General features: G+C 46.8%; 1 protein-coding gene across 1 annotated transcript in view; it reads left to right on the top strand.

The window, feature by feature from the left end:
* Window positions 1-24,821, top strand: part of LOC144752745 (solute carrier family 22 member 7-like) — a 447,489-nt gene that overhangs the window by 230,167 nt on the left and 192,501 nt on the right. Inside the window, exon 2 of the mRNA XM_078640602.1 lies at window positions 23,980-24,083. Within this exon, the coding sequence (XP_078496728.1) occupies window positions 23,980-24,083 (104 nt within the window). The remainder of the gene's footprint in view (window positions 1-23,979; window positions 24,084-24,821) is intronic.

Genomic DNA, 24,821 nt, shown 5'->3' with positions numbered 1-24,821 from the left:
GGCTATATGCAAATCATCTGACCCTGTGCCTCATGGGAACAGTCCAGCCCGAACTGCCAAGCCATGCCTTCCCTGGACCGGAAACAAGCTTCCGAGGACCGGTTTCTGGCATTACAGCCATCTTCAGCCCGGCTTGCTTTAATCCAGTGGCAAAGTGAGCAAGAGACTCACGTCTGAGCATACCCTGCCACACTTATGGCGGCCAAAAGCGGCACAAAAGGGGGTGGTAATGTACGGAGCATCTGAACCAATCAAACACTCACACCCAGTCAAAAGATCTGGGTTTAATCCATCACCGTTCTTTAGCCCACTCTGCCACCCCAGTTCAGACATGGTTATATGCAAATCAGTCTGACCCCGTGCCTCATGGGAACAGTCCAGCCCGAACTGCCAAGCCATGCCTTCCCTGGACCGGAAACAAGCATCTGAGGACCGGTTTCCGGCATTACAGCCGTCTTCAGCCCGGCTTGCTTGAATCCAGTGGCAAAGTGAGCAAGGGTCTCACGTCTGAGCATACCCTGCCACACTTATGGCGGCCAAAAGCGGTACAAAAGGGGGTGGTAATGGACGGAGCATCTGAACCAATCAAACACACACACCCAGTCAAAAGATCTGGGTTTAATCCATCACCGTTCTTTAGCCCACTCTGCCACCCCAGTTCAGACATGGTTATATGCAAATCAGTCTGACCCTGTGCCTCATGGGAACAGTCCAGCCCGAACTGCCAAGCCATGCCTTCCCTGGACCGGAAACAAGCTTCCGAGGACCGGTTTCTGGCATTACAGCCGTCTTCAGCCCGGCTTGCTTGAATCCAGTGGCAAAGTGAGCAAGGGACTCATGTCTGAGCATACCCTGCCACACTTATGGCGGCCAAAAGTGGTACAAAAGGGGGTGGTAATGGACAGAGCATCTGAACGAATCAAACACTCACACCCAGTTAAAAGATCTGGGTTTGATCGATCACCGTTCTTTAGCCCACTCTGCCACCCCAGTTCAGACATGGCTATATGCAAATCAGTCTGACCCTGTGTCTCACGGGAACAGTCCAGCCCGAACTGCCAAGCCATGCCTTCCCTGGACCGGAAACAAGCTTCCGAGGACCGGTTTCTGGCATTACAGCCGTCTTCAGCCCGGGTTGCTTGAATCCAGTGGCAAAGTGAGCAAGGGACTCACGTTTGAGCATACCCTGCCATACTTATGGCGGCCAAAAGCGGTACAAAAGGGGGTGGTAATGTATGGAGCATCTGAACCAATGAAACACTCACACCCAGTCAAAAGATCTGGGTTTAATCCATCACCGTTCTTTAGGCCACTCTGCCACCCCAGTTCAGACATGGCTATATGCAAATCAGTCTAACCCTGTTCCTCATGGGAACAGTCCAGCGCGAACTGCCAAGCCATGCCTTCCCTGGACCGGAAACAAGCTTCCGAAGACCGGTTTCTGGCATTACAGCCGTCTTCAGCCCGGCTTGCTTGAATCCAGTGGCAAAGTGAGCAAGGTACTCACGTCTGAGCATACCCTGCCACACTTATGGCGGCCAAAAGCGGTACAAAAGGGGGTGGTAATGGATGGAGCATCTGAACCAATCAAACACTCACACCCAGTCAAACGATCTGGGTTTAATCCATCACCGTTCTTTAGCCCACTCTGCCACCCCAGTTCAGACATGGCTATATGCAAATCAGTCTGACCCTGTGCCTCATGGGAACAGTCCAGCCCGAACTGCCAAGCCATGCCTTCCCTGGACCGGAAACAAGCTTCCGAGGACCGGTTTCTGGCATTACAGCCGTCTTCAGCCCGCCTTGCTTGAATCCAGTGGAAAGAGAGCAAGGGACTCATGTCTGAGCATACCCTGCCACACTTATGGCGGCCAAAAGCGGTACAAAAGGGGGTGGTAATGGACGGAGCATCTGAACCAATCAAACACACACACCCAGTCAAAAGATCTGGGTTTAATCCATCACCGTTTTTTAGCCCACTCTGCCACCCCTGTTCAGACATAGCTATATGCAAATCAGTCTGACCCTGTGCCTCATGGAAACAGTCCAGCCCGAACTGCCAAGCCATGCCTTCCCTGGACCGGAAACAAGCTTCCGAGGACCGGTTTCTGGCATTACAGCCGTCTTCAGCCCGGCTTGCTTGAATCCAGTGGCAAAGTGAGCAAGGGACTCACGTCTGAGCATACCCTGCCACACTTATGGCGGCCAAAAGCGGTACAAAAGGGGGTGGTAATGGACAGAGCATCTGAACCAATCAAACACTCACACCCAGTCAAAAGATCTGGGTTTAATCCATCACCGTTCATTAGCCCTCTCTGGCACGCCAGTTCAGACATGGCTATATTCAAATCATCTGACCCTGTGCCTCATGGGAACAGTCCAGCCCGAACTGCCAAGCCATGCCTTCCCTGGACCGGAAACAAGCTTCGAGGATCGGTTTCTGGCATTACAGCCATCTTCAGCCCGGCTTGCTTTAATCCAGTGGCAAAGTGAGCAAGGGACTCACGTCTGAGCATACCCTGCCACACTTATGGCGGCCAAAAGCGGTACAAAAGGGGGTGGTAATGTACGGAGCATCTGAACCAATCAAACACTCACACCCAGTCAAAAGATCTGGGTTTAATCCATCACCGTTCTTTAGCCCACTCTGCCACCCCAGTTCAGACATGGTTATATGCAAATCAGTCTGACCCTGTGCCTCATGGGAACAGTCCAGCCCGAACTGCCAAGCCATGCCTTCCCTGGACCGGAAACAAGCTTCCGAGGACCGGTTTCTGGCATTACAGCCGTCTTCAGCCCGGCTTGCTTGAATCCAGTGGCAAAGTGAGCAAGGGTCTCACGTCTGAGCATACCCTGCCACACTTATGGCGGCCAAAAGCGGTACAAAAGGGGGTGGTAATGGACGGAGCATCTGAACCAATCAAACACTCACACCAAGTCAAAAGATCTGGGTTTAATCCATCACCGTTCTTTAGCCCACTCTGCCACCCCAGTTCAGACATGGTTATATGCAAATCAGTCTGACCCTGTGCCTCATGGGAACAGTCCAGCCCGAACTGCCAAGCCATGCCTTCCCTGGACCGGAAACAAGCTTCCGAGGACCGGTTTCTGGCATTACAGCCGTCTTCAGCCCGGCTTGCTTGAATCCAGTGGCAAAGTGAGCAAGGGACTCACGTCTGAGCGTACCCTGCCACACTTATGGCGGCCAAAAGCGGTACAAAAGGGGGTGATAATGGACAGAGCATCTGAACCAATCAAACACTCACACTCAGTCAAAAGATCTGGGTTTAATCCATCACCGTTCTTTAGCCCACTCTGCCACCCCAGTTCAGACATGGTTATATGCAAATCAGTCTGACCCTGTGCCTCATGGGAACAGTCCAGCCCGAACTGCCAAGCCATGTCTTCCCTGGACCGGAAACAAGCTTCCGAGGACCGGTTTCTGGCATTACAGCCATCTTCATCCCGGCTTGCTTTAATCCAGTGGCAAGGTGAGCAAGGGACTCATGTCTGAGCATACCCTGCCACACTTATGGCGGCCAAAAGCGGTACAAAAGGGGGTGGTAATGTATGGAGCATCTGAACCAATGAAACACTCACACCCAGTCAAAAGATCTGGGTTTAATCCATCACCGTTCTTTAGGCCACTCTGCCACCCTAGTTCAGACATGGCTATATGCAAATCAGTCTGACCCTGTCCCTCATGGGAATAGTCCAGCGCGAACTGCCAAGCCATGCCTTCCCTCGACCGGAAACAAGCTTCCGAGGACCGGTTTCTGGCATTACAGCCGTCTTCAGCCCGGCTTGCTTGAATCCAGTGGCAAAGTGAGCAAGGGACTCACGTCTGAGCATACCCTGCCACAATTATGGTGGCCAAAAGCGGTACGAAAGGGGGTGGTAATGGACAGAGCATCTGAACCAACCAAACACTCACACCCAGTCAAAAGATCTGGGTTTAATCCATCACCGTTCTTTAGCCCACTCTGCCACCCCAGTTCATACATGGCTATATGCAAATCAGTCTGACCCTGTGCCTCATGGGAACAGTCCAGCCCGAACTGCCAAGCCATGCCTTCCCTGGACCGGAAACAAGCTTCCGAGGACCGGTTTCTGGCATTACAGCCGTCTTCAGCCCGGCTTGCTTGAATCCAGTTGCAAAGTGAGCAAGGGACTCACATCTGAGCATACCCTGCCACACTTATGGCGGCCAAAAGCGGTACAAAAGGGGGTGGTAATGGACAGAGCATCTGAACCAATCAAACACTCACACCCAGTCAAAAGATCTGGGTTTAATCCATCACCGTTCTTTAGCCCTCTCTGACACGCCAGTTCAGACATGGCTATATGCACATCATCTGACCCTGTGCCTCATGGGAACAGTCCAGCCCGAACTGCCAAGCCATGCCTTCCCTGGACCGGGAACAAGCTTCCGAGGACCGGTTTCTGGCATTACAACCGTCTTCAGCCCGGCTTGCTTTAATCCAGTGGCAAAGTGAGCAAGGGACTCATGTCTGAGCATACCCTGCCACACTTATGGCGGCCAAAAGCGGTACAAAAGGGGGTGGTAATTTACGGAGCATCTGAACCAATCAAACACTCACACCCAGTCAAAAGATCTGGGTTTAATCCATCACCGTTCTTTAGCCCACTCTGCCACCCCAGTTCAGACATGGTTATATGCAAATCAGTCTGACCCTGTGCCTCATGGGAACAGTCCAGCCCGAACTGCCAAGCCATGCCTTCCCTGGACCGGAAACAAGCTTCCGAGGACCGGTTTCTGGCATTACAGCCGTCTTCAGCCCGGCTTGCTTGAATCCAGTGGCAAAGTGAGCAAGGGACTCACGTCTGAGCATACCCTGCCACACTTATGGCGGCCAAAAGCGGTACAAAAGGGGGTGATAATGGACAGAGCATCTGAACCAATCAAACACTCACACCCAGTCAAAAGATCTGGGTTTAATCCATCACCGTTCTTTAGCCCACTCTGCCACCCCAGTTCAGACATGGTTATATGCAAATCAGTCTGACCCTGTGCCTCATGGGAACAGTCCAGCCCGAACTGCCAAGCCATGTCTTCCCTGGACCGGAAACAAGCTTCCGAGGACCGGTTTCAGGCATTACAGCCGTCTTCATCCCAGCTTGCTTTAATGCAGTGGCAAAGTGAGCAAGGGACTCACGTCTGAGCATACCCTGCCACACTTATGGCGGCCAAAAGTGGTACAAAAGGGGGTGGTAATGGACAGAGCATCTGAACCAATCAAACACTCACACCCAGTTAAAAGATCTGGGTTTAATCAAATACCGTTCTTTAGCCCACTCTGCCACCCCAGTTGAAATGAAATGAAATGAAAACAAATTTATAACGCGCAGAACTCAGCCCAATGGGCATCAAGGCGCCTAACAAAATAATTGCAAGTCCAGAAAGCTAATTACTGGTAGGCTTTCTTGAAACACCATGTTTTGAGGGCCTTTTTAAAGAGGGGCAGTGAGGAAAAAGATTTAAACTCCAGGGGAAGTGCATTCCAGAGACGAGGGGCAACTGTAGAGAAAGCTCTTCCTCCCCATCTGGTCTTCTTAGTCCGAGGAATTACCAAGAGATGCTGTTGTGATGAGCGTAAACTTCTGCTGGGAATATAGCCAGAGAGAAGTGATCCCAACCCATCAGAAGTTCCTGCTTTCAGAGCCCTATGCACTAGACAAATGATTTTAAAAGAGATACGGTGCTCTACAGGAAGCCAGTGAAGGCTCTTTCTGGCTAGAGTTGCAGAGGAGGAGCAGGGAATGTCTAGTACAAATCTTGCTGCCTCATTTTGTACTATTTGGAGACGCTGGATCAGTCCCTTATTGATCTCTGCGTACAGTGAGTTGCAATAGTCTAGCCTTGAACCGACCAATGCAACCACTGTCTGTTTCCTAGCTTCCGGGGAGAGGTAATGCACTATTCTTCGAAGAATTTTAATGACTCCCCAGCAGGTGGCCACCGTTCTATTGACCTGAAGGGTCATTGCCAGCGAGGTATCAAAAATGACCCCAAGGTTTCTAGCTGAATGTGAGGGGACAGGGCAGGTTCCCAAGGATGGCGGCCACCATTCATTTGACCATACATCCTGGTCCCTTCCAAAGATCAGCACCTCGGTCTTATCGCCGTTCAGCCTCAGGGAGTTGAGTATCATCCAGTCGGCGACTGATTGCATAAAGCTCCTGAAGCTGGACGCGGAGGTGCTAACCGATTGGGCCAACGACACCATGATCTGAGTGTCGTCTGCATACGACACTACTTCCATTCCCTGCGCTTTTACTAATCTCGCTAGGGGGGCCACGTAAATGTTAAATAGGGTCGGGCTTAAAGCCGACCCCTGTGGAACCCCACATTGTAGAGATTTAGCAGGGGAGAGGTATTCTCCCAATTTGACCCTCTGTTCTCTATAATCTAGAAATGAGGACAGAAGGCTCAACGCGGGCCCCTCTACTCCTATCTCCCTCAACCGAGATGTTAAGATCGAGGGAGATAGGGTGTCGAATGCTGCGGTCAAATCAAGTAAGACTAGCAGCGTTGTCTGTCCCTGATCCACTTTCATTCTGATGTTGTCTGTTACAATACTAAGTGCGGACTCTGTGCTATGGAATTTCCTGAACCCATGCTGGGTCTGATCTAAAAACCCAGAGGAGTCCAGGAAGGCAGACAGGTGCGAATTCAGGTGAGCCTCAAGCATTTTAGCGGGGGCAGGAAGTAAGGAGATGGGCCTGAAATTTTTCAAGGTTGTGGGGTCAAGGGAGGGCTTTTTAAGTAGTGGCTTGACAATCGCTTTCTTCCAAACTGAAGGAAAAACCCCCTGTGACAGGGCACCATTCATTACCTCTAGTAAAGGAGGGAGTAGTGTGTCCCTACAATCCTTCAGCACTTTGAGGGGACAGGGGTCCAGAGGAGAGGAGGATTTGATCCTGTTCAGCAGTAAATTAAGGTTATCGAATGTGATCGGTGGGAAGTTGGAAAGAATCTTGGTAGGATCTTTAGACCAGGCTTCTAGGTTTGTGAGGGCCTGGATTGTGTTGACCCCAAGTGATTTTTTCTGTGTTTCCAGATTAACGGAGATCTCATCGATTTTGGCATAGAAAAAGGTTGAGATCTTATCACAGAGCTCCTGCGATCCTGTCACTGGGTCTGGAATTTGTAGTGAACAGAGGGAATCTACTACCTTAAACAGCTCCTTTGACGAGGTGAGAGAAGTTGTAATGTCAGAGAAGAATTCTTGTTTTGTTTTAATGACCATAGCCTTATATTCCACTAACGATCGTTTATGGGTCTCTCTGTCCATAGAGTCCCATGTTTTCCTCCACTTTCTCTCCTGCCTCCTGCATCCCTGTCTCATCAGCCTATGTGTTTCGGTGAACCAGGGGGCGGAAGGCCTACGCCTTGCTGAATATCGGTGTGTTGCTGGTGCTAGAGCATCTACTGCTCCAAAAATGGAGTTGGCAAGTTTTTGTGCTGCCTGCTCTGTATCTAATGGCAGGGAGACAGAGCTAATGAGAGGAGCCAAGGAGTCATTAGTGATGTTTTTATAGTTCCTTTTGCCCTCTTCCTGAGCCTGTCCATTCTTAGATGTGTCTAAATGAGGAAGGGTCAATTCTATGGGAACTGCCAAGTGGTCTGTCCAGACCAGCAGTTCAGGGGTACCCGTCTTAACCCTAGGGTCGTTGGAGAATACTCCATCTAGCGTGTGGCCTGCCCGGTGAGTTGGACCTTTTACCAGTTGAACAAAGCCACAAGCTTCAGGGGGCTCCACCAAGGACAGAGTGTCTTTAGAAGTAAGGTCATTTAGGTGAAAATTTAGGTCCCCTAAAATAGTGAAGTGGGGCTTGCCAACATATGGCTCCATGAGTCTGAACAGGTCACTGCTAAACTTTGATCTAGGCCCTGGGGGCCTGTATATAAGAAGGCCTACAAAGGATGCTGATGGAGATGAGGAGATAAAGTAATGCAGTACCTGGACGGGGTCAGATGGTACCGACAGAGCATTAATACGGCAGGTAAGATGCGACTGGTAGAGAATTGCCAATCCTCCACCCCTACGCTTAGCTCTGTCAAATCTGTGCAATACATAACCCTCTGGGATTGCCATTAAAAGGTCATGACCTGAGGTCTCCGTGGCCCAGGTTTCCGTGATAAAGACCCATACAGGTTTTCTAGATGTCACAAAGTCATGGAAGGCTACATTATTTTTAATTATGGACCGAGCATTGATAAGGTATCCTTTCTCTGAACGAGTACCTTTAGACGAGGAGCAGATATTTTGAGTGGGATAGGTAATCATGGGGGAAATATCAGAGTTCCGGGTGTTATGTGGGGCCATGAGCTGTAGTTCCTCCGGGATATACCTATGTTGGCATGTGGAGTCTCTAGGTTTCATGACCAACATTTCTTCCAAGGTATAAGAAAATACTATCTGGGAAGATAGCTCAGGGGCCCCAGAGCGCAGCCCGCCCTGCAGCCCGTCCTCAGCGCGGACGGGCGCAGACGGGCTGAAATCTGGCATAACTCCGGCGCAACTGCGGCGCGCCCGCTGAACGCGTCCGCTGCGCAAAGCCATAGACGTATGGTTTTATATTGGTGACTCACCCAAGATGGCCGCCGTTTCACTCCACCCGAGTCCCAGGTATACCAGCCCTAATATCAGCCGGACACTCTGGGGGGAGGCAGCGCTGAATTAATAAAGTGCAAATAGCTTTTTTAAAATGTTTAGAATAAAAATGAAGCCTTCACCCGAAAATCGGTGAGGCAACAAACAGCGCGCTAAATCAGCGCGCTAGTGCTGGGGGGGAGAGGACACACGGGGCAAGTGCTCACAAGTAAAAGTTCTGTAACAGGACAAAAGATAGACCGCCCGGCTCAAGCCTCAGGCGTTAAATGCAATGTACTCGCGAGTTCAGACATGGCTATATGCAAATCAGTCTGACCCTGTGCCTCATGGGAACAGTCCAGCCCGAACTGCCAAGCCATGCCTTCCCTGGACCGGAAACAAGCTTCCGAGGACCGGTTTCTGGCATTACAGCCGTCTTCAGCCCGGGTTGCTTGAATCCAGTGGCAAAGTGAGCAAGGGACTCACGTTTGAGCATACCCTGCCACACTTATGGCAGCCAAAAGCGGTACAAAAGGGGGTGGTAATGGATGGAGCATCTGAACCAATCAAACACTCACACCGAGTCAAAAGATCTGGGTTTAATCCATCACCGTTCTTTAGGCCACTCTGCCACCCTAGTTCAGACATGGCTATATGCAAATCAGTCTGACCCTGTCCCTCATGGGAAAGGTCCAGCGCGAACTGCCAAGCCATGCCTTCCCTCGACCGGAAACAAGCTTCCGAGGACCGGTTTCTGGCATTACAGCCGTCTTCAGCCCGGCTTGCTTGAATCCAGTGGCAAAGTGAGCAAGGGACTCATGTCTGAGCATACCCTGCCACACTTATGGCGGCCAAAAGCGGTACAAAAGGGGGTGGTAATGGACGGAGCATCTGAACCAATCAAACACTCACACCCAGTCAAAAGATCTGGGTTCAATCCATCACCGTTCTTTAGCCCATTCTGCCACCCCAGTTCAGACATAGCTATATGCAAATCAGTCTGACCCTGTGCCTCATGGGAACAGTCCAGCCCGAACTGCCAAGCCATGCCTTCCCTGGACCGGAAACAAGCTTCCGAGGACCGGTTTCTGGCATTACAGCCGTCTTCAGCCCGGCTTGCTGAATCCAGTGGCAAAGTGAGCAAGGTACTCACGTCTGAGCATACCCTGCCACACTTATGGCGGCCAAAAGCGGTACAATAGGGGGTGGTAATGGACGGAGCATCTGAACCAATCAAACACTCAACCCCAGTCAAAAGATCTGGGTTTAATCCATTACCGTTCTTTAGCCCACTCTGCCACCCCAGTTCAGACATGGTTATATGCAAATCAGTCTGACCCTGTTCCTCATGGGAACAGTCCAGCGCGAACTGCCAAGCCATGCCTTCCCTGGACCGGAAACCAGCTTCCGAGGACCGGTTTCTGGCATTACAGCCGTCTTCAGCCCGGCTTGCTTGAATCCAGTGGCAAAGTGAGCAAGGGACTCATGTCTAAGCATACCCTGCCACACTTATGGCGGCCAAAAGCGGTACAAAAGGGGGTGGTAATGGACGGAGCATCTGAACCAATCAAACACTCACACCCAGTCAAAAGATCTGGGTTTAATCCATCACCGTTCTTTAGCCCACTCTGCCACCCCAGTTCAGACATGGTTATATGCAAATCAGTCTGACCCTGTGCCTCATGGGAACAGTCCAGCCCGAACTGCCAAGCCATGCCTTCCCTGGACCGGAAACAAGCTTCCGAGGACCGGTTTCTGGCATTACAGCCGTCTTCAGCCCGGCTTGCTTGAATCCAGTGGCAAAGTGAGCAAGGGACTCACGTCTGAGCATATCCTGCCACACTTATGGCGGCCAAAAGCGGTACAAAATGGGGCGGTAATGGACAGAGCATCTGAACCAATCAAACACTCAGACCCAGTCAAAAGAACTGGGTTTAATCCATCACCGTTCTTTAGCCCTCTCTGGCACGCCAGTTCAGACATGGCTATATGCAAATCATCTGACCCTGTGCCTCATGGGAACAGTCCAGCCCAAACTGCCAAGCCATGCCTTCCCTGGACCGGAAACAAGCTTCCGAGGACCGGTTTCTGGCATTACAGCCGTCTTCAGCCCGGCTTTCTTGAATCCAGTGGTAAAGTGAGCAAGGGACTCACGTCTGAGCATACCCTGCCACACTTATGGCAGCCAAAAGCGGTACAAAAGGGGGTGGTAATGGATGGAGCATCTGAACAAATCAAACACTCACACCCAGTCAAAAGATGGGTATGTGAGTAGGCACATGAGTCTCTGTGTGGGTATGAAAGTGGGTGCATGAGTCTCTGTGTAGGTATGTGAGTGGGCGCATGACTCTCTGAGTGAGTCTGTGAACGGGGTACATAAGTCTCTGAGTAGGGTCTGTGAGTCAGTGCATGAGTTTCTATGTAGGTATAAAAGTAGGGGCCGTGTAGCAGTGGCCGGAAGCGTGGGATGGGGACGGCGAGTGAGAGGCAGAAAATAAGACGGAGTCAAGATACAGAGCAGGTGAAGCAGGAACAACAAACAGAAATGAATGGGCACAATACTTTAACACTATTGACACAGGAATAAAAGGAATACAAGCGCAAATAATACAAAACCAGAGAGCAGGATGTAGGCGGCAGCAGACCCAAACCCACGCGTCAGGGGCCCAGAGACAGCAGGGGACCGCAAGAGCTCTCGGGGAGAGTGCAGGCCTGTGACCGAGGTCAAGGTCTTACGAGCACTCCCCACAGCGGTCTGCATTATGTAGGGAAGGGGAGGGACACTCAGCTGGGAGGCGGGAAAACAGGCACGGGGAGAGGGGAGGGGCCGTGTAGCAGTGACGGGAAGTGTGGGATGTGGACGGCGAGTTTAAGGCAGAAAATAAGACAGTGTCAAGATACAGAGCAGGTGAAGCAGGAACAACAAACAGAAATGAATGGGCACAATACTTTAGCAATATTGACACAGGAATAAAAGGAGTACAACGGCAAATAATACAAAGCCAGAGAGCAGAACTTAGGCGGCAGCAGACTTGAACTCACGAGTCAGGGGCCCAGAGGCAGCAGCGGATCGCAGGGGATGTCGGGGAGAGTGCAGGCCTGTGACCTCGGTCAAGGACTTACTTGGTTTGACTATTGATACAAGAATGTGTTACTTTCCTGCATTTCAGTCTTAAATGGAGAATGGCTACCTGCAGCAGGTTGGCCACAGAAACCTTTGCATATGGTATGTGTTAGACTTGGCTTCTTCAACGGGTTTAATCCCAGACTTTTTTTCTCTTTGGCCTCCTGTTTTTGGCCCTGTTTGTGGTGGATTTAGGACACTGGGCACATTACCACTGCTATTCAGTGCTAAAGTGCATATGCTCTCCCTGTAAATTGTGTTTATGGATTGGTGAGTCCATGATTAGCACGTATGATTTACTGTTACGTCCCTAATGCAGTGCACTGAAAACCAAATGCTGCTTGTGGGCCTGGAGCACTGATTTTGCCACCCACATGAGCAGTCTGTAAATGTAACTCAGACCTGCCACTGCAGTGTCGGTGTGCAGTTTGCTACTGAGATATCGACCTGGCAAGTGCACCAACTTGCTCTGTAGAGGCCTAGCGCACGCTAGGTCTGAGACCAGGAGCTCACCAAATCGTCCCTAAGGTTTCAATGTAGTTAATACTCTAGTAACATTTATACATAGATTGTAAACAAAATTCTTAAACCATCTTAATTAAAGCTAATTTTTAGCTTATTTAATAAACATTCCTGCAGTTATATTCATAACATTTCAAAAGAGGAACAAATAAACGTGCCAAACATAATCATATCAATTTTGTGGTCAGATAGTTCTCATACATAAAAAATGTGACAACAAAAATTACAGCATTTCCCAATGCATTTCGGGTCAAATCGACCCTTCTTCAGGGGAATAAAGTTTGTAGAAATGAGTCTATTCAATGTGAGATGATTTCGCGCACAACAGTCCGATGAGAGGCACTACAAAGTTAATGAAAACAATAGGTTTCCTTTATCAGACGAGAGATTATACAATTAAATCAAAACATAAGAATTAACAATCATTCCCAAAAGAGAAGATATGTGCAATCCATAATCAATACCAAGTGGAATTTAATGTGAATTAAACACCAATCCCAAAACTTGTGCTCGTTGCCAATCAGTGTATCAACCAAAAGCATTAACGGTGATGTGCATTATAAGAGTAAACCAATCCCTTATAATTAAAAGAAATGGCGTGTAACATGCTTATCAAGTGTGAATGTGAGGCTACAGGGCATCTACCTGTTCGTCGCCGCAAAATTTTCGTAAGCGCGCTTACAACATAGTTTAGTTGGTAGAGTTCACCTTACTTCTTCTGTCCCCCATAATAGGTTGTTACGGAAGCGTTTGTTGTTAAAACTGGGGACTGCTCCTTTGCACTGTCGTCATTCGAAAAGCGGTAAGAACACCCACGCGTTCGCGCTAGTTGTTCACTATTTTTTACAATCGGTATAACTATAACCATGACCGTTACATTTCTTGCAGCGGTGTATTGTCTAAACAGAAGTTGCCCAACCTGATATTACTTTATCACCTCATTTAGTACCCGGCAATATCGCTGTTGGTAAGACCAGTTATCCTACCCTTAACACTTCTAATACAGGATAACCCCATGTGTATTTAGTGCTCTTTATTATATTATTTTTAGGTTTGAATGCTAATATTATTCAACCTAACTGGTTTATTGGAATTTTGCGGCGACGAACAGGTAGATGCCCTGTAGCCTCACATTCACACTTGATAAGCATGTTACACGCCATTTCTTTTAATTATAAGGGATTGGTTTACTCTTATAATGCACATCACCGTTAATGCTTTTGGTTGATACACTGATTGGCAACGAGCACAAGTTTTGGGATTGGTGTTTAATTCACATTAAATTCCACTTGGTATTGATTATGGATTGCACATATCTTCTCTTTTGGGAATGATTGTTAATTCTTATGTTTTGATTTAATTGTATAATCTCTCGTCTGATAAAGGAAACCTATTGTTTTCATTAACTTTGTAGTGCCTCTCATCGGACTGTTGTGCGCGAAATCATCTCACATTGAATAGACTCATTTCTACAAACTTTATTCCCCTGAAGAAGGGTCGATTTGACCCGAAATGCATTGGGAAATGCTGTAATTTTTGTTGTCACATTTTTTATGTATGAGAACTATCTGACCACAAAATTGATATGATTATGTTTGGCACGTTTATTTGTTCCTCTTTTGAAATGTTATGAATATAACTGCAGGAATGTTTATTAAATAAGCTAAAAATTAGCTTTAATTAAGATGGTTTAAGAATTTTGTTTACAATCTATGTATAAATGTTACTAGAGTATTAACTACATTGAAACCTTAGGGACGATTTGGTGAGCTCCTGGTCTCAGACCTAGCGTGCGCTAGGCCTCTACAGAGCATTTTGTCTTAGTTGTGGGCTCAACTTATCACTAGGTAGCTCCCAACACAGACCACTTAACTTTTATTAGAAACGACAAAGTTGGTATTAACACTGGGAGTGCAGGATAGATTTTTACATTGCAGTGCACCAACTTGCCAGGCCCTAACCTTTTTCTTTTCTTACATGTAAGCCACCCCATGGGCAGGGTGCAGTGTATGTGAAAGGTAGGACAAATACTGAGGTGTGTGACATGTCCTGAAAGTGAAATATAGTGTATTTCGTTTTTCACTGTTGAAAGGCAAGCAGCCCCGTAGGATATAATGGGACTTTATTTATAACATCTAATAAATACAACTTCCCATTGGGACAAGATTGAAATGTGGAGTTTATTATGCCTGAACTCAATATAAAAATGCATCTTTTAGAAAAGATGATTTTTATATTGTGTGTTTGAAAATACCACTTTTAGAATGTGGGTATTTTCCTACTTAGCCATCCTGTAGGCCTCTGCTGGTTTGTGGATTGACTGTCTGGCTTTGGAGTGACAAGGGCTTGGGTTGTGCATTCTCTCAGACAGCCACGGGGGTTGATGAGTGTTCTGCCTTTACTGAATGAGTCAGGGATGGGTTGAATAGACCTTGACTGCAATCAGAGTAGTGGGAGAAGTTTTTACTATCACCTGAATAGGCCTGGTCTTCATTTAGAGTGCTGGGAGGAGATTTCCCTTGCACCTGAATAGACCCTGTCTGCCATGGACAATGCTGTCTCCACCTCCTGCCGGGATGCTGGACCAGAAAGGACAAAATAACTGGTTTGGGCTGAGCACAGACACTCTCTGCCACCAGAGAACAATGAGAAACTGAGAATAAATATAGGGGCCCAGACCCTAGAACTTTAGATTACTGCTGAACTAAGGACCTGCCAGGAAGAAGCTGGCAGGAGGTACTGACCCTTTACTGCGTGCTCTGCTGTGTTGGCCTGCTGCTTGCTGCTTCTGTCTTGGGCAGGGAAAGGACTGGATTGGACTTTCATCATCCTGCTGTTAGAGTTCTCTCTAAGGGTTTGAAATAGAGCTTGCCTTCTGTTGGAAGTCTCAGGGAGATAAAAGACTTCGGAGAATTCACTTGGATCAAGGAATCTGCCAAGAAGAACAGCTGAAAGAACTGCTATCAGGAGTACTGCCCCACTGCTGTGTTGTTGCTTTGTTGGGTTGGCTTGCAGCTGCTGCTTCTGCCTTGGGCAGTGAAAGTACTGGACTGAACTTTCTTTGCTTGTGCTGAGTATCTCTAAGGGTTTCAAATAGAGTGTGCTTCCTGTTCTGAAGTCTAAGGGACCACATAGACTTCACCTACCTCTGAGTACCGCCTCTGGAACTATGGTTTCAGTTGCCACACAGGGGGGAAAGCAACCAACTCCGTCACCGCCTTCTTTGCTGACTCCTTGTCCTGAAGGCACCACAGAGGGCACTGCTGCATCTCGCACTGCAACCCTGGTCTCACCAACGATGATGACCGCCGCCACCACCATCAAGACGCTGCTTGAACCGTGATCTGTAGGCACCTCACTACGCACTTGATAGAGCGCGCAGGTCACCCGGCCAATAATTTTACCATACACGTATCGGGCCCATAAACTTCCAATTTATCATATGCATTAATCGGGTGACCTTACACTCTACTACCAGTAACCCTGATTCCTTTTCTATTTGTTCCTGGTGTACCCGACTTACCAAACCACCGTTACGGGTACCTATGACCACAATGGATCAGAGAGCTAGCTGTGAAAGAAAGGCAGGCAACAAAAATACCAACTTTATACTCTTCTGTATTTAAAATGACCACAGACTACTGGGAAGTTTTAAAGGTTTATCTTAGAGTTCCGATTCGGAAAGCATACAATTTACCACCAAAAGGCAGTCAATAATCAAAATAACGAACAGCACATAACCATAAAGAAAGAAAATTAAGGCAACCATTTATGAGTCTATAGGAAGATAAGAACAGGGAACATGCTAAGCAGTAAAATCAGGAATGGAGTTTCAGAATGAAATGATTATAACTGGGAAAATCTTAGGCACAACTCTAGAATTTCACTACTGGAAAAATACTATAACGTTGAATGAAAGTTTGGAGATCCTATATATCTATAGGAAGGGGAAGAAGAGGGAACACACTATGGTTCTGGCGACATTACTTCAATCAGCTTATAAGAGAAAATTATAAATCACATCTATAATTCATAAACAGTATGGAGAGAATGTGCTCTAAAGGAGGGAAACATAGGAACATACTATGGAAAAATATATGTACGACTTTTCATATAGTAGGTTGCGAAAAGCATGGAAAATTAACGTATGCAAAGGTATGTCTTTATTGAAGCAAAGACAGGAAAATAGAAGGTGCAGTATAGAGTTTTCAGCACTATGTATTTACCTGGAATGGTGTGAAGACCAACCCTGGCCACGGATCAGTCAAGGACAGGAAATACCCCAAGGAAGGACAGTCATCAATGGGACAGCAGATGCAGAATGGACACCCCAGTACAGGACAGGAAAACCAGATTAGGATCAGGACAGGACCACCAAGGAACGACCAGCACCCGCAGTTCGGAAGCAACGCCTGCGCTCCACCCTCTCTGCAGCTATCAGTCAGAACCCCGATTGGGTTAGCGAACTCCCCAGCAAAGTGCTCCGCCAGCACTTAAGGTTCAGTAGAACCTCTTGAGTATATGGTCTATTTCGGACAGAGTGCTCCGCAGCGCTCTGTATTCAGTCACCTATTGAGTGCGTTGGGTCAGTGACAGGTCAGCTATTCAGACAAGTCGGACAAATTCTCTAGCTAAACCTTATACTGTTTTCGGGTCAGTGTACCACCCCCCAAATGTTGCAAGTGTCAGAATCCCCAATTTCGATTGGTCCCCAAGTAGGATAGGTCAACACACCAATCATATTCAAACTCTACAAGCCTAAATTTGCATGCTCTGGGACCGCCTAGTGATTTTGGGGTTCTCATGAGACATTTTTCGGAATACAATGGAAAAATAACAAATGTTACAATTTCGGTACAGTTCAACTCCATCCTGCTGGGTAGCAGGTCATGTTCTCAGGAGCATCTTGACTGTGCCTGCCAGCTGGCTGAGTTCCACTGCTCAAGGTTGCCTTCTCTCTGCCATGGTGACATGCGCAGTAGGGACTTTCAAGATGGTTCGCGTCTCCCTCAGACCCCCAATATCGCGGTACATGAAAAGTAAGCGAAAACAAATTAAAACATAGAAATAAATGAATTCACTGTATACCATGAATAGCTACTCTATACCCCTTACTTGAAAAATATACTATGCCATTACGAATTAGTGCACCAGACAATAACATAAAACGTTTGCGCAAGCTTCACCATGTGAGTATACAGACAGCCATTTTAGAAGCAACTGCGCAGGCGCAAGGATTCCCACCAAAACTGCAAGTACGTCACGTCACGTGTGTATGACTAACGCATGCGCAGAAAGAAAACCCGCCAAGTAGCGGCCATTTTTAGGAACGAGGGTTATTGAATTAGTAAACACATAGGCAAGCGTCACTAGGACACACAAATATCAGAATAAAGGGAAATTAGTAAGACGTACAGGTTGAGTTATAGGGTTATAAGTTATTCGAGGTTCTTGATTTCAAGCAAGTCGCGTAATATGCGAAATCTTGCTCCATCACACTGCCTCGCTTTATTTCGATGCCCTGGTCTCACTGACGCCATTGCTGCCCACTGACTTTGACACCGGTGACCGCACTGTGACTTGGGGGCACTACTCATAAGTCTCACTATGCACTGCCCATCCCACACCACAGACCGGACCGACTGACGCCAGCTCCCCGCAATCAGCTCTCTCACCTGCAGTATAATCTGTTGGCATCACCTTTACTCCGCACTGCAGCCCTGGTCTCAACAGTGCGGCTGGAGGACCCGCCCCGAGCCGCTGCCTGCACCGTGACTTGAAGGCACAGCACCACTACGCTTCACAAAGCAACCGTGATGGTTGCCATGACTGGCCTGCACCAATGTGATTGGCCGCAACGAAAAGGTACTGTTGACGAGTTTGCCAAAACCACGACCGACGCATATTTTTAAGTACTGTAAGTTGGATTTTTATCGCTTTTCTCTTGTTTTAAATATATAAAGTATTGGATATTTTTCTAAACTGGTGCGGTGTCCTTTTGTAGTGTTTTTACTTTATTACTGTTGATTATGTGCAAATGCTTTACCCAGTGTAGGTACATACACACTCTTCTTTTACACTTTGTCAATACGATTGTTTATGTGAACTTGTAAACTAAGGATACACTCCTATCACTTATAGGGTCATATGTATCAACACATTTCCCCATAGACACAGAATGGGCAAAACCCTTTGATACATCTGGCCCTTAAACATGATGTAGAAATGTTTTTACACTTTGTCAACATGATCGACTAAACATGGTCACAAGGTCTACTTTGAGGCCTGGCTGTAATAGTGATAGAGTTAAAAAACATCCTCTCTATATGATTTGCACAAATCACTAAAGGAACTTATGGGCCTTCACTCATTTGGCCTTTATTTATCAACTCAAATCGAGAGTTTTGCTGCATTCCTGGGTTCCTTTAGAGAATGCACTTTTAGTTGATCCCCACTAGAGGGCAGCAGGGTCAATCACATAGCTTCCTCCTACGAGGACGCTTTTCACACATAATTGCAACGGAAAGGATTCTGGGGCAGATTCACAACTTCTGGCGCATTTATGCTAATCAGAAGGGATGCGTCAGTACAGTTGCGGCACGCCAAACCACCGGTGTGCCACCACTGATTTGCAATGCGGCGCACCGTGGCGCACGGATGGGCAAATGCGTGTCGCATTCCCCGGCGGAAAAGGGGGCGCATTGCTGGAGTCGCATTGCAAGTGAGTAACAGCTCCAGCAAGGTTCGGGGTGCCTCTAGGCCTAACATGCTACGCCAATCCTTACGCCTGCTTCAAGCAGGCGCAGGGTTTTGTCGCAGCATGGCCTTAAAAGTGACTGAGTGAAATCTTGTAGATTTCACTCAGCCACTTTTCCGAGGCGTTCCTGCGCCAGAACGCCCACCCCCCCCCCATGCCGGAACGCCCACATGTGGAGCAAGGCTTTACAACGTGACGCATCTCCCTAGATGCGTCACGGTGTAAATACCCTGCAGCATAGCGCGGCAGTACGGGGCTTGTAAATCTGCCCCTCTATATTTAGAAGCAATCGGAGGCACTCAGGAAGGCAGCTCCGAGTGAACCACTTGAGGACATTCAATACCCAAGGAAAGATGCAGAAGCTCTCTTTGCTATCAGTCTTGTTAAGTGTCCCATATTGCATTAGTTAGCCCTGAGCCAAAGGAGAAAGTTTAGTCTGAAGGCAGCCGGCCCCGACAGACCGCTGCCCCAAGAGAAGTTGGAATATTAATTAGAAGACCCCAAGCGCCAGATGCCGGAGATTAGTTTTTCTAACTTTTGGACTTTTGGCATGTTATTTATTTTTGACTGGTAGCAGGTAAATATTGTGATTAATTTCAAACCTTTATTCTTTTATATAGAGTTGAAGGCACGTTGTGCCACTGACCTTTAAACCACTAGTTGATAAGGAGAGTGTTGTATATTTATACTTACTTCAATATGACTACTTGGTGTCTGTAGTCCTTTCTTAGTGTTTTATCTTCTCAACCTCTCATACTACCTAAGAGTGTTCTATCTGTGATGTGTTGTGAGGATTCCAGCCTTGACAGTTGATGGTCTGGTCAGCTGTGAGGTTTACTGCTCTGCTGTCTTATCCTATGTAACTTAATAAATCTATCTTAATATCCTGAAGACGTGTCCTGTTGCCTATCTAATCTACTTACAACAGAGAGCTGCTTTTATTTCAGATACAGTCCCTGCAAGGGCACATTATATAGGTATTCCTATGAGTGCTGTTTTTGAACACAGGTGTTGATAGTCATTCTAATTTATTTTTGACTGGTCAAATACTTATTTTGTACAAGCTGACCTGCTGTCAATACCAATAAATCTGGTATCAAGGTGGAACCTTATTAGGTGAGCAGAGACAGACAGTCTCTTCACATACAACCACAATTGTCCAAATCCAACATAGACTCTAAAGCACGCTCTTTTTTCTCATACAGGCCATATATAGTCCTGAAGAAGACCCCGCTCAGACGATCACACAATCAAATTAATGTCGAAGGTCGAAACGTCGACGCATAATTTCCAAGTGTTGATGTTCACCCAGAACAATCAGGAATAACTATACCATTGCTAGTTGGCTTGAAACATATTTTCACTTACCTCACACTGTGTTTAGCCCCTTGCATGCGTCGGACGGCCCGGGGTCGTCCGACGCCGCGGTGCTCGTGTACGTTGGATGGCTGGGGGCCGTTCGATATGAGCACACGTGGAATTTTGCCGCATTGCGGCAAAATTCCGGCCGCGCCCAAGGGGTTAAATGTATGTCTTGAATATATATTATTTGTGATGTATATATTGTGCTGTGATTTGTAAATACATTTCTTTGTTTTCACTTCACGTCACCAATTTGTTGATAAGTGTAATTGTATATTATATATCTGTGTGTGCATATAAATGTTTTGGTCTCATTAATGAGTACACAACTTTCACCTAATTTGTTATAAAATCATATATTGATTTATAACTACATGAGTTTCTTTTGTTTGGACTTACACTTGGACATATTTCATCAAATGATAGTCTCATCTTAGTAGAGGGACCAAGTATACAAATAATTTAGGCTAATAGGCGGCCGAACCACTTCACTTAAAGTTTCAAGGGGGAGCACAGGCACTTTACATCTTGTTAACAGGGGGACACTGCACAGAGGTCTAAAGTCAGCAAATGAGGGTCCAGAAAAAAATTGAGCTTATTATTCAGAAAAAAGTAAATTTCCTGTTTGATCTTTAATTTTTGCCCACGTCTCTCTTGCTGAATCCCCAGAAACTGGAGTCTCTAGCACTTAAACCGCTAAAATCCTCTAAAATTGCATGAAGATTTGTTACAGCACCAAACCTATTAGCACATGAAAAGCTTCCGGCATGAGTTACGGAAGGTGTAAATGAAAAGTTCCGAAAAGATTGAGAAAGTCCATTGATGAAAGTTGAAGAGTTTATTTGGTGTTGCGAAGACGTAGCTGGCTGTAATATAGAATTGAAATGTTGATTACATAAGATTTTGCTTGTGTTTGAAGGTATTAGAGTATGTTGTAAAAGTGTCTGAGAGGCCGTTAGCAGTTGGGGCCACATGCATCAAAGTCAGGATTTGCGATTCCTAAATAGCGATTTTTGAGAAATCGCTATTCGGGAATCACAAATCCCTATGCATGTAGGAACTGCAAAAATAATTGTGATTCCTACACTTTCCTTAATTGCGACTTGCAAATTGTGAGTTGCAATTAAGGAATGGCTTCCCATTCATTCCTATTGGCCTAGAGGCCCATATGAATGAATGGGTAATGCATGCGCAATTTGCGAATTGCACCCAATAGGTGCAATTTCAAGGCTGCACGGGGTGCACACCTGAAATGTCCATGTTACCACATGTTGCTCACGCACATGCCCCACGTATATGTGTGTGTGTAGCATGGAACTTTAAAAAATGCACTTAGTGCATTTTTTAAAGTTTTCGTAAATTACCATCACGTTTAAATTCATGGTAATTTGCGATCCCTAATAGCGAAATCGCTATTTAAAATTGCATCATGCATTGCATTTAGGGAATCGCAATTCCCTAAATGCATTTGCAAGTTAAGTAGTCGCAAATTTTTCAATTACCTAAATTGCGAATTTGGGTTGATGCATCCCAAATGCAAACATACTGGTATTTAGTATGTGCCCCTTGATCTGTTGTTGGGTGGTTTAATCCTGTGTGATATTGGTTTGTGATTTGTATTGTTTTCTTAAACTGTTTCTTCTTTCTCAGAAATCTGAATATTATTTTTATTATGGACACAATTAGTAAGATTGTAAATCATACACTGAGTTATAGTAGGGTCACAAAATCTACAGTGTTACAAAGAAGTTATAGAGAGGGTGGAAGTTAAGTTTAAGTGAGAAAAGCTGGGTTGGGAGCTAATGTTTTATCAGCAGTCAAACATATGGATTTCCTTTCTTTATAGGTTTTGTGTGTAATCCCAAACATCAAAGGCCTGTAGGCACTCTCCTGACTAGACTGTGAATTGCACAAGTACTGTACTCTAGACCTGGGCTGATAAAAGTAGTTTTACTGTAGGAGTTGATAAATCCCACTGTCTTCAATGGCCTGACTCAGAAGAGTGCTGTAGAATAACACTAGTGGGAAGGGTATGCTCAGACGTGAGTCCCATGCTCTCCACACCACTGGAGTCAAGCTATCCTGGCTGAAGATGGCTGATATCCAGAAACCCGTCCTTGGATGCTTGATTCCGGTCCAGGAAAGACATGGCTTGGCAGTTCGGGCTGGACTGTTCCCATGAGGCACAGGGTCAAGACTGATTTGCATATAGCCATGTCTGAACTGGAGAGGTGTGGAGTGCAAAGAAACAATGGATTTAGGCCCAGATCTCTGTACTGAGGTGAATGTATGACATTGTTCTGCATTCTGTCCATCAACTGTTATTTTTGCAATTGTCACCCCATGTTGGATAGGTATGCTCAGACGTGAGTCCCATGCTCTCCACACCACTGGAGTCAAGCTATCCTGGCTGAAGACGGCTGATAGCCAGAAACCGGTCCTAGGATGCTTGATTCCGGTCCAGGAAAGACATGGCTTGGCAGTTCGGGCTGGACTGTTCCCATGAGGCACAGGGTCAAGGCTGATTTGCATATAGCCAGGTCTGAACTGGGGTGGTGTGGAGTGCAAAAAAACAATGGATTTAGGCTCAGATCTTTGTACTGGGGTGAATGTATGACATTGTTCTGCATTCTGTCCATCAACTGTTCTTTTTGCATTAGTCACCCCTAGTGGGATGGGTATGCTCAGACGTGAGTCTCATGCTCTCCACACCACTGGAGTCAAGCTAACCTGGCTGAAGACGGCTGATAGCCAGAAACTGGTCCTAGGATGCTTGATTCCGGTCCAGGAAAGACATGGCTTGGCAGTTTAGGCTGGACTGTTCCCATGAGGCACAGGGTCAAGGCTGATTTGCATATAGCCATGTCTGAACTGGGGTGGTGTGGAGTGCAAAAAAACGATGGATTTAGGCCCAGATCTCTGCACTGGGGTGAATGTATGTCATTGTTCTGCATTCTGTCCATCAACTGTTATTTTTGCATTAGTCACCCCTAGTGGGATGGGTATGCTCAGACGTGAGTCCCATGCTCTCCACACCACTGGAGTCAGGCTATCCTGGCTGAAGACTGCTGATAGCCAGAAACCGGTCCTAGGATGCTTGATTCAGGTCAAGGAAAGACATGGCTTGGCAGTTCGGGCTGGACTGTTCCCATGAGGCACAGGGTCATGGCTGATTTGCATATAGCCATGTCTGAACTGGGGTGGTGTGGAGTGCAAAAAAACGATGGATTTAGGCCCAGATCTCTGTACTGGGGTGAATGTATGACATTGTTCTGCATTCTGTCCATCAACTGTTATTTTTGCGTAGAATAACACTAGGCAGATATCACTGTCAATAACAGGAGTGCTTGTGAATCCAGTGAATAGTCCCAGTGATACTTACATATGAAATGTGGTACCATGTCTCTTCTTCTTCAGTGTGTGAGACTCTGGACTGTTTGTTCATAGAGCCAAGATGGTTCAATACACAACACCTGCTCTTGTGCATGAAGACATGGAGATGATGTATATTCACATCTAATGTATAGGAAAGAGCATCAGAGAGAATCAACTGGAGAAGAAAAAACCATCTTGACACTGGCTCCTTTCTCTTTCAGTGGGACCTGGTGTGTGAGCGGAAATGGCTCAATCAGGCCTCAGCCACCTTCTTCTTCATCGGGGTCACAGTGGGGTCCATTTTGATTGGTTACCTGTCTGATAGGTACAGTATCATGTATCCATTCTTTGCTTGATGCGTATGCATGTTTCTGCATGTTGAGGAATACTTGCTCATGACTGTATTCTGTCTGTACTGAGGTCTCTGTTCAAGGCATTCTTGTCTTGGTTAGAAGTGTTAAAGTAGACAACATCTTTCCACAGGGTGGACGGGAGCTGATGGTGGTTTATGGATTGGTAATCAATGACCGGTCAGTTGTCCCATCGAGTCACTGCTGATCTTTGACTATGCTATCAATGTTCCAGGAGCACTGAATCGATGGTTTATTGAGTAGGAGTGTCTAATATCTATGAATTATTAAATATTTTGTCACGGCTTAAGAAGTATGTAATAATGTATTGCTGAATTTTAATGCTCTATGTCATGCACTTTGATGATTTTAATTTAACCGAATAAAGTTATGTTTGACTTGACTTGATTCAGATTCCATTCTCCAGGTTCCTGGGGTGATTGAAGCTTGAGAACCATTCAAGATGGCAGAAGAGAAGCATGTGTTGAGCTTCAGGGCCATTTCATAACTGAGAGTTCCTGCACCACCACTAGGTAGGGGTGTAGGTGAGTAGGGATATCCAACTTAAAAGATCTTGTGGTGGCCCCATCTGAGGGTAGCTACTCAGGCCCTGTGTAGTGGAGACCCTTGAGGTCCACTGGTGCTGAGTTCAGGTGACTTCCTCCCTCAGACACTGAGTCCGAATGGGGAACAACCTTTACAACGCAACTTTT

The sequence above is a fragment of the Lissotriton helveticus genome, chromosome 5_1 (assembly GCF_964261635.1).
Source record: "Lissotriton helveticus chromosome 5_1, aLisHel1.1, whole genome shotgun sequence".
Lineage (NCBI taxonomy): Eukaryota > Metazoa > Chordata > Amphibia > Caudata > Salamandridae > Lissotriton > Lissotriton helveticus.
Note: the sequence above shows the minus strand (reverse complement) of the source record. Positions and strands in the feature narration are given on the sequence as shown.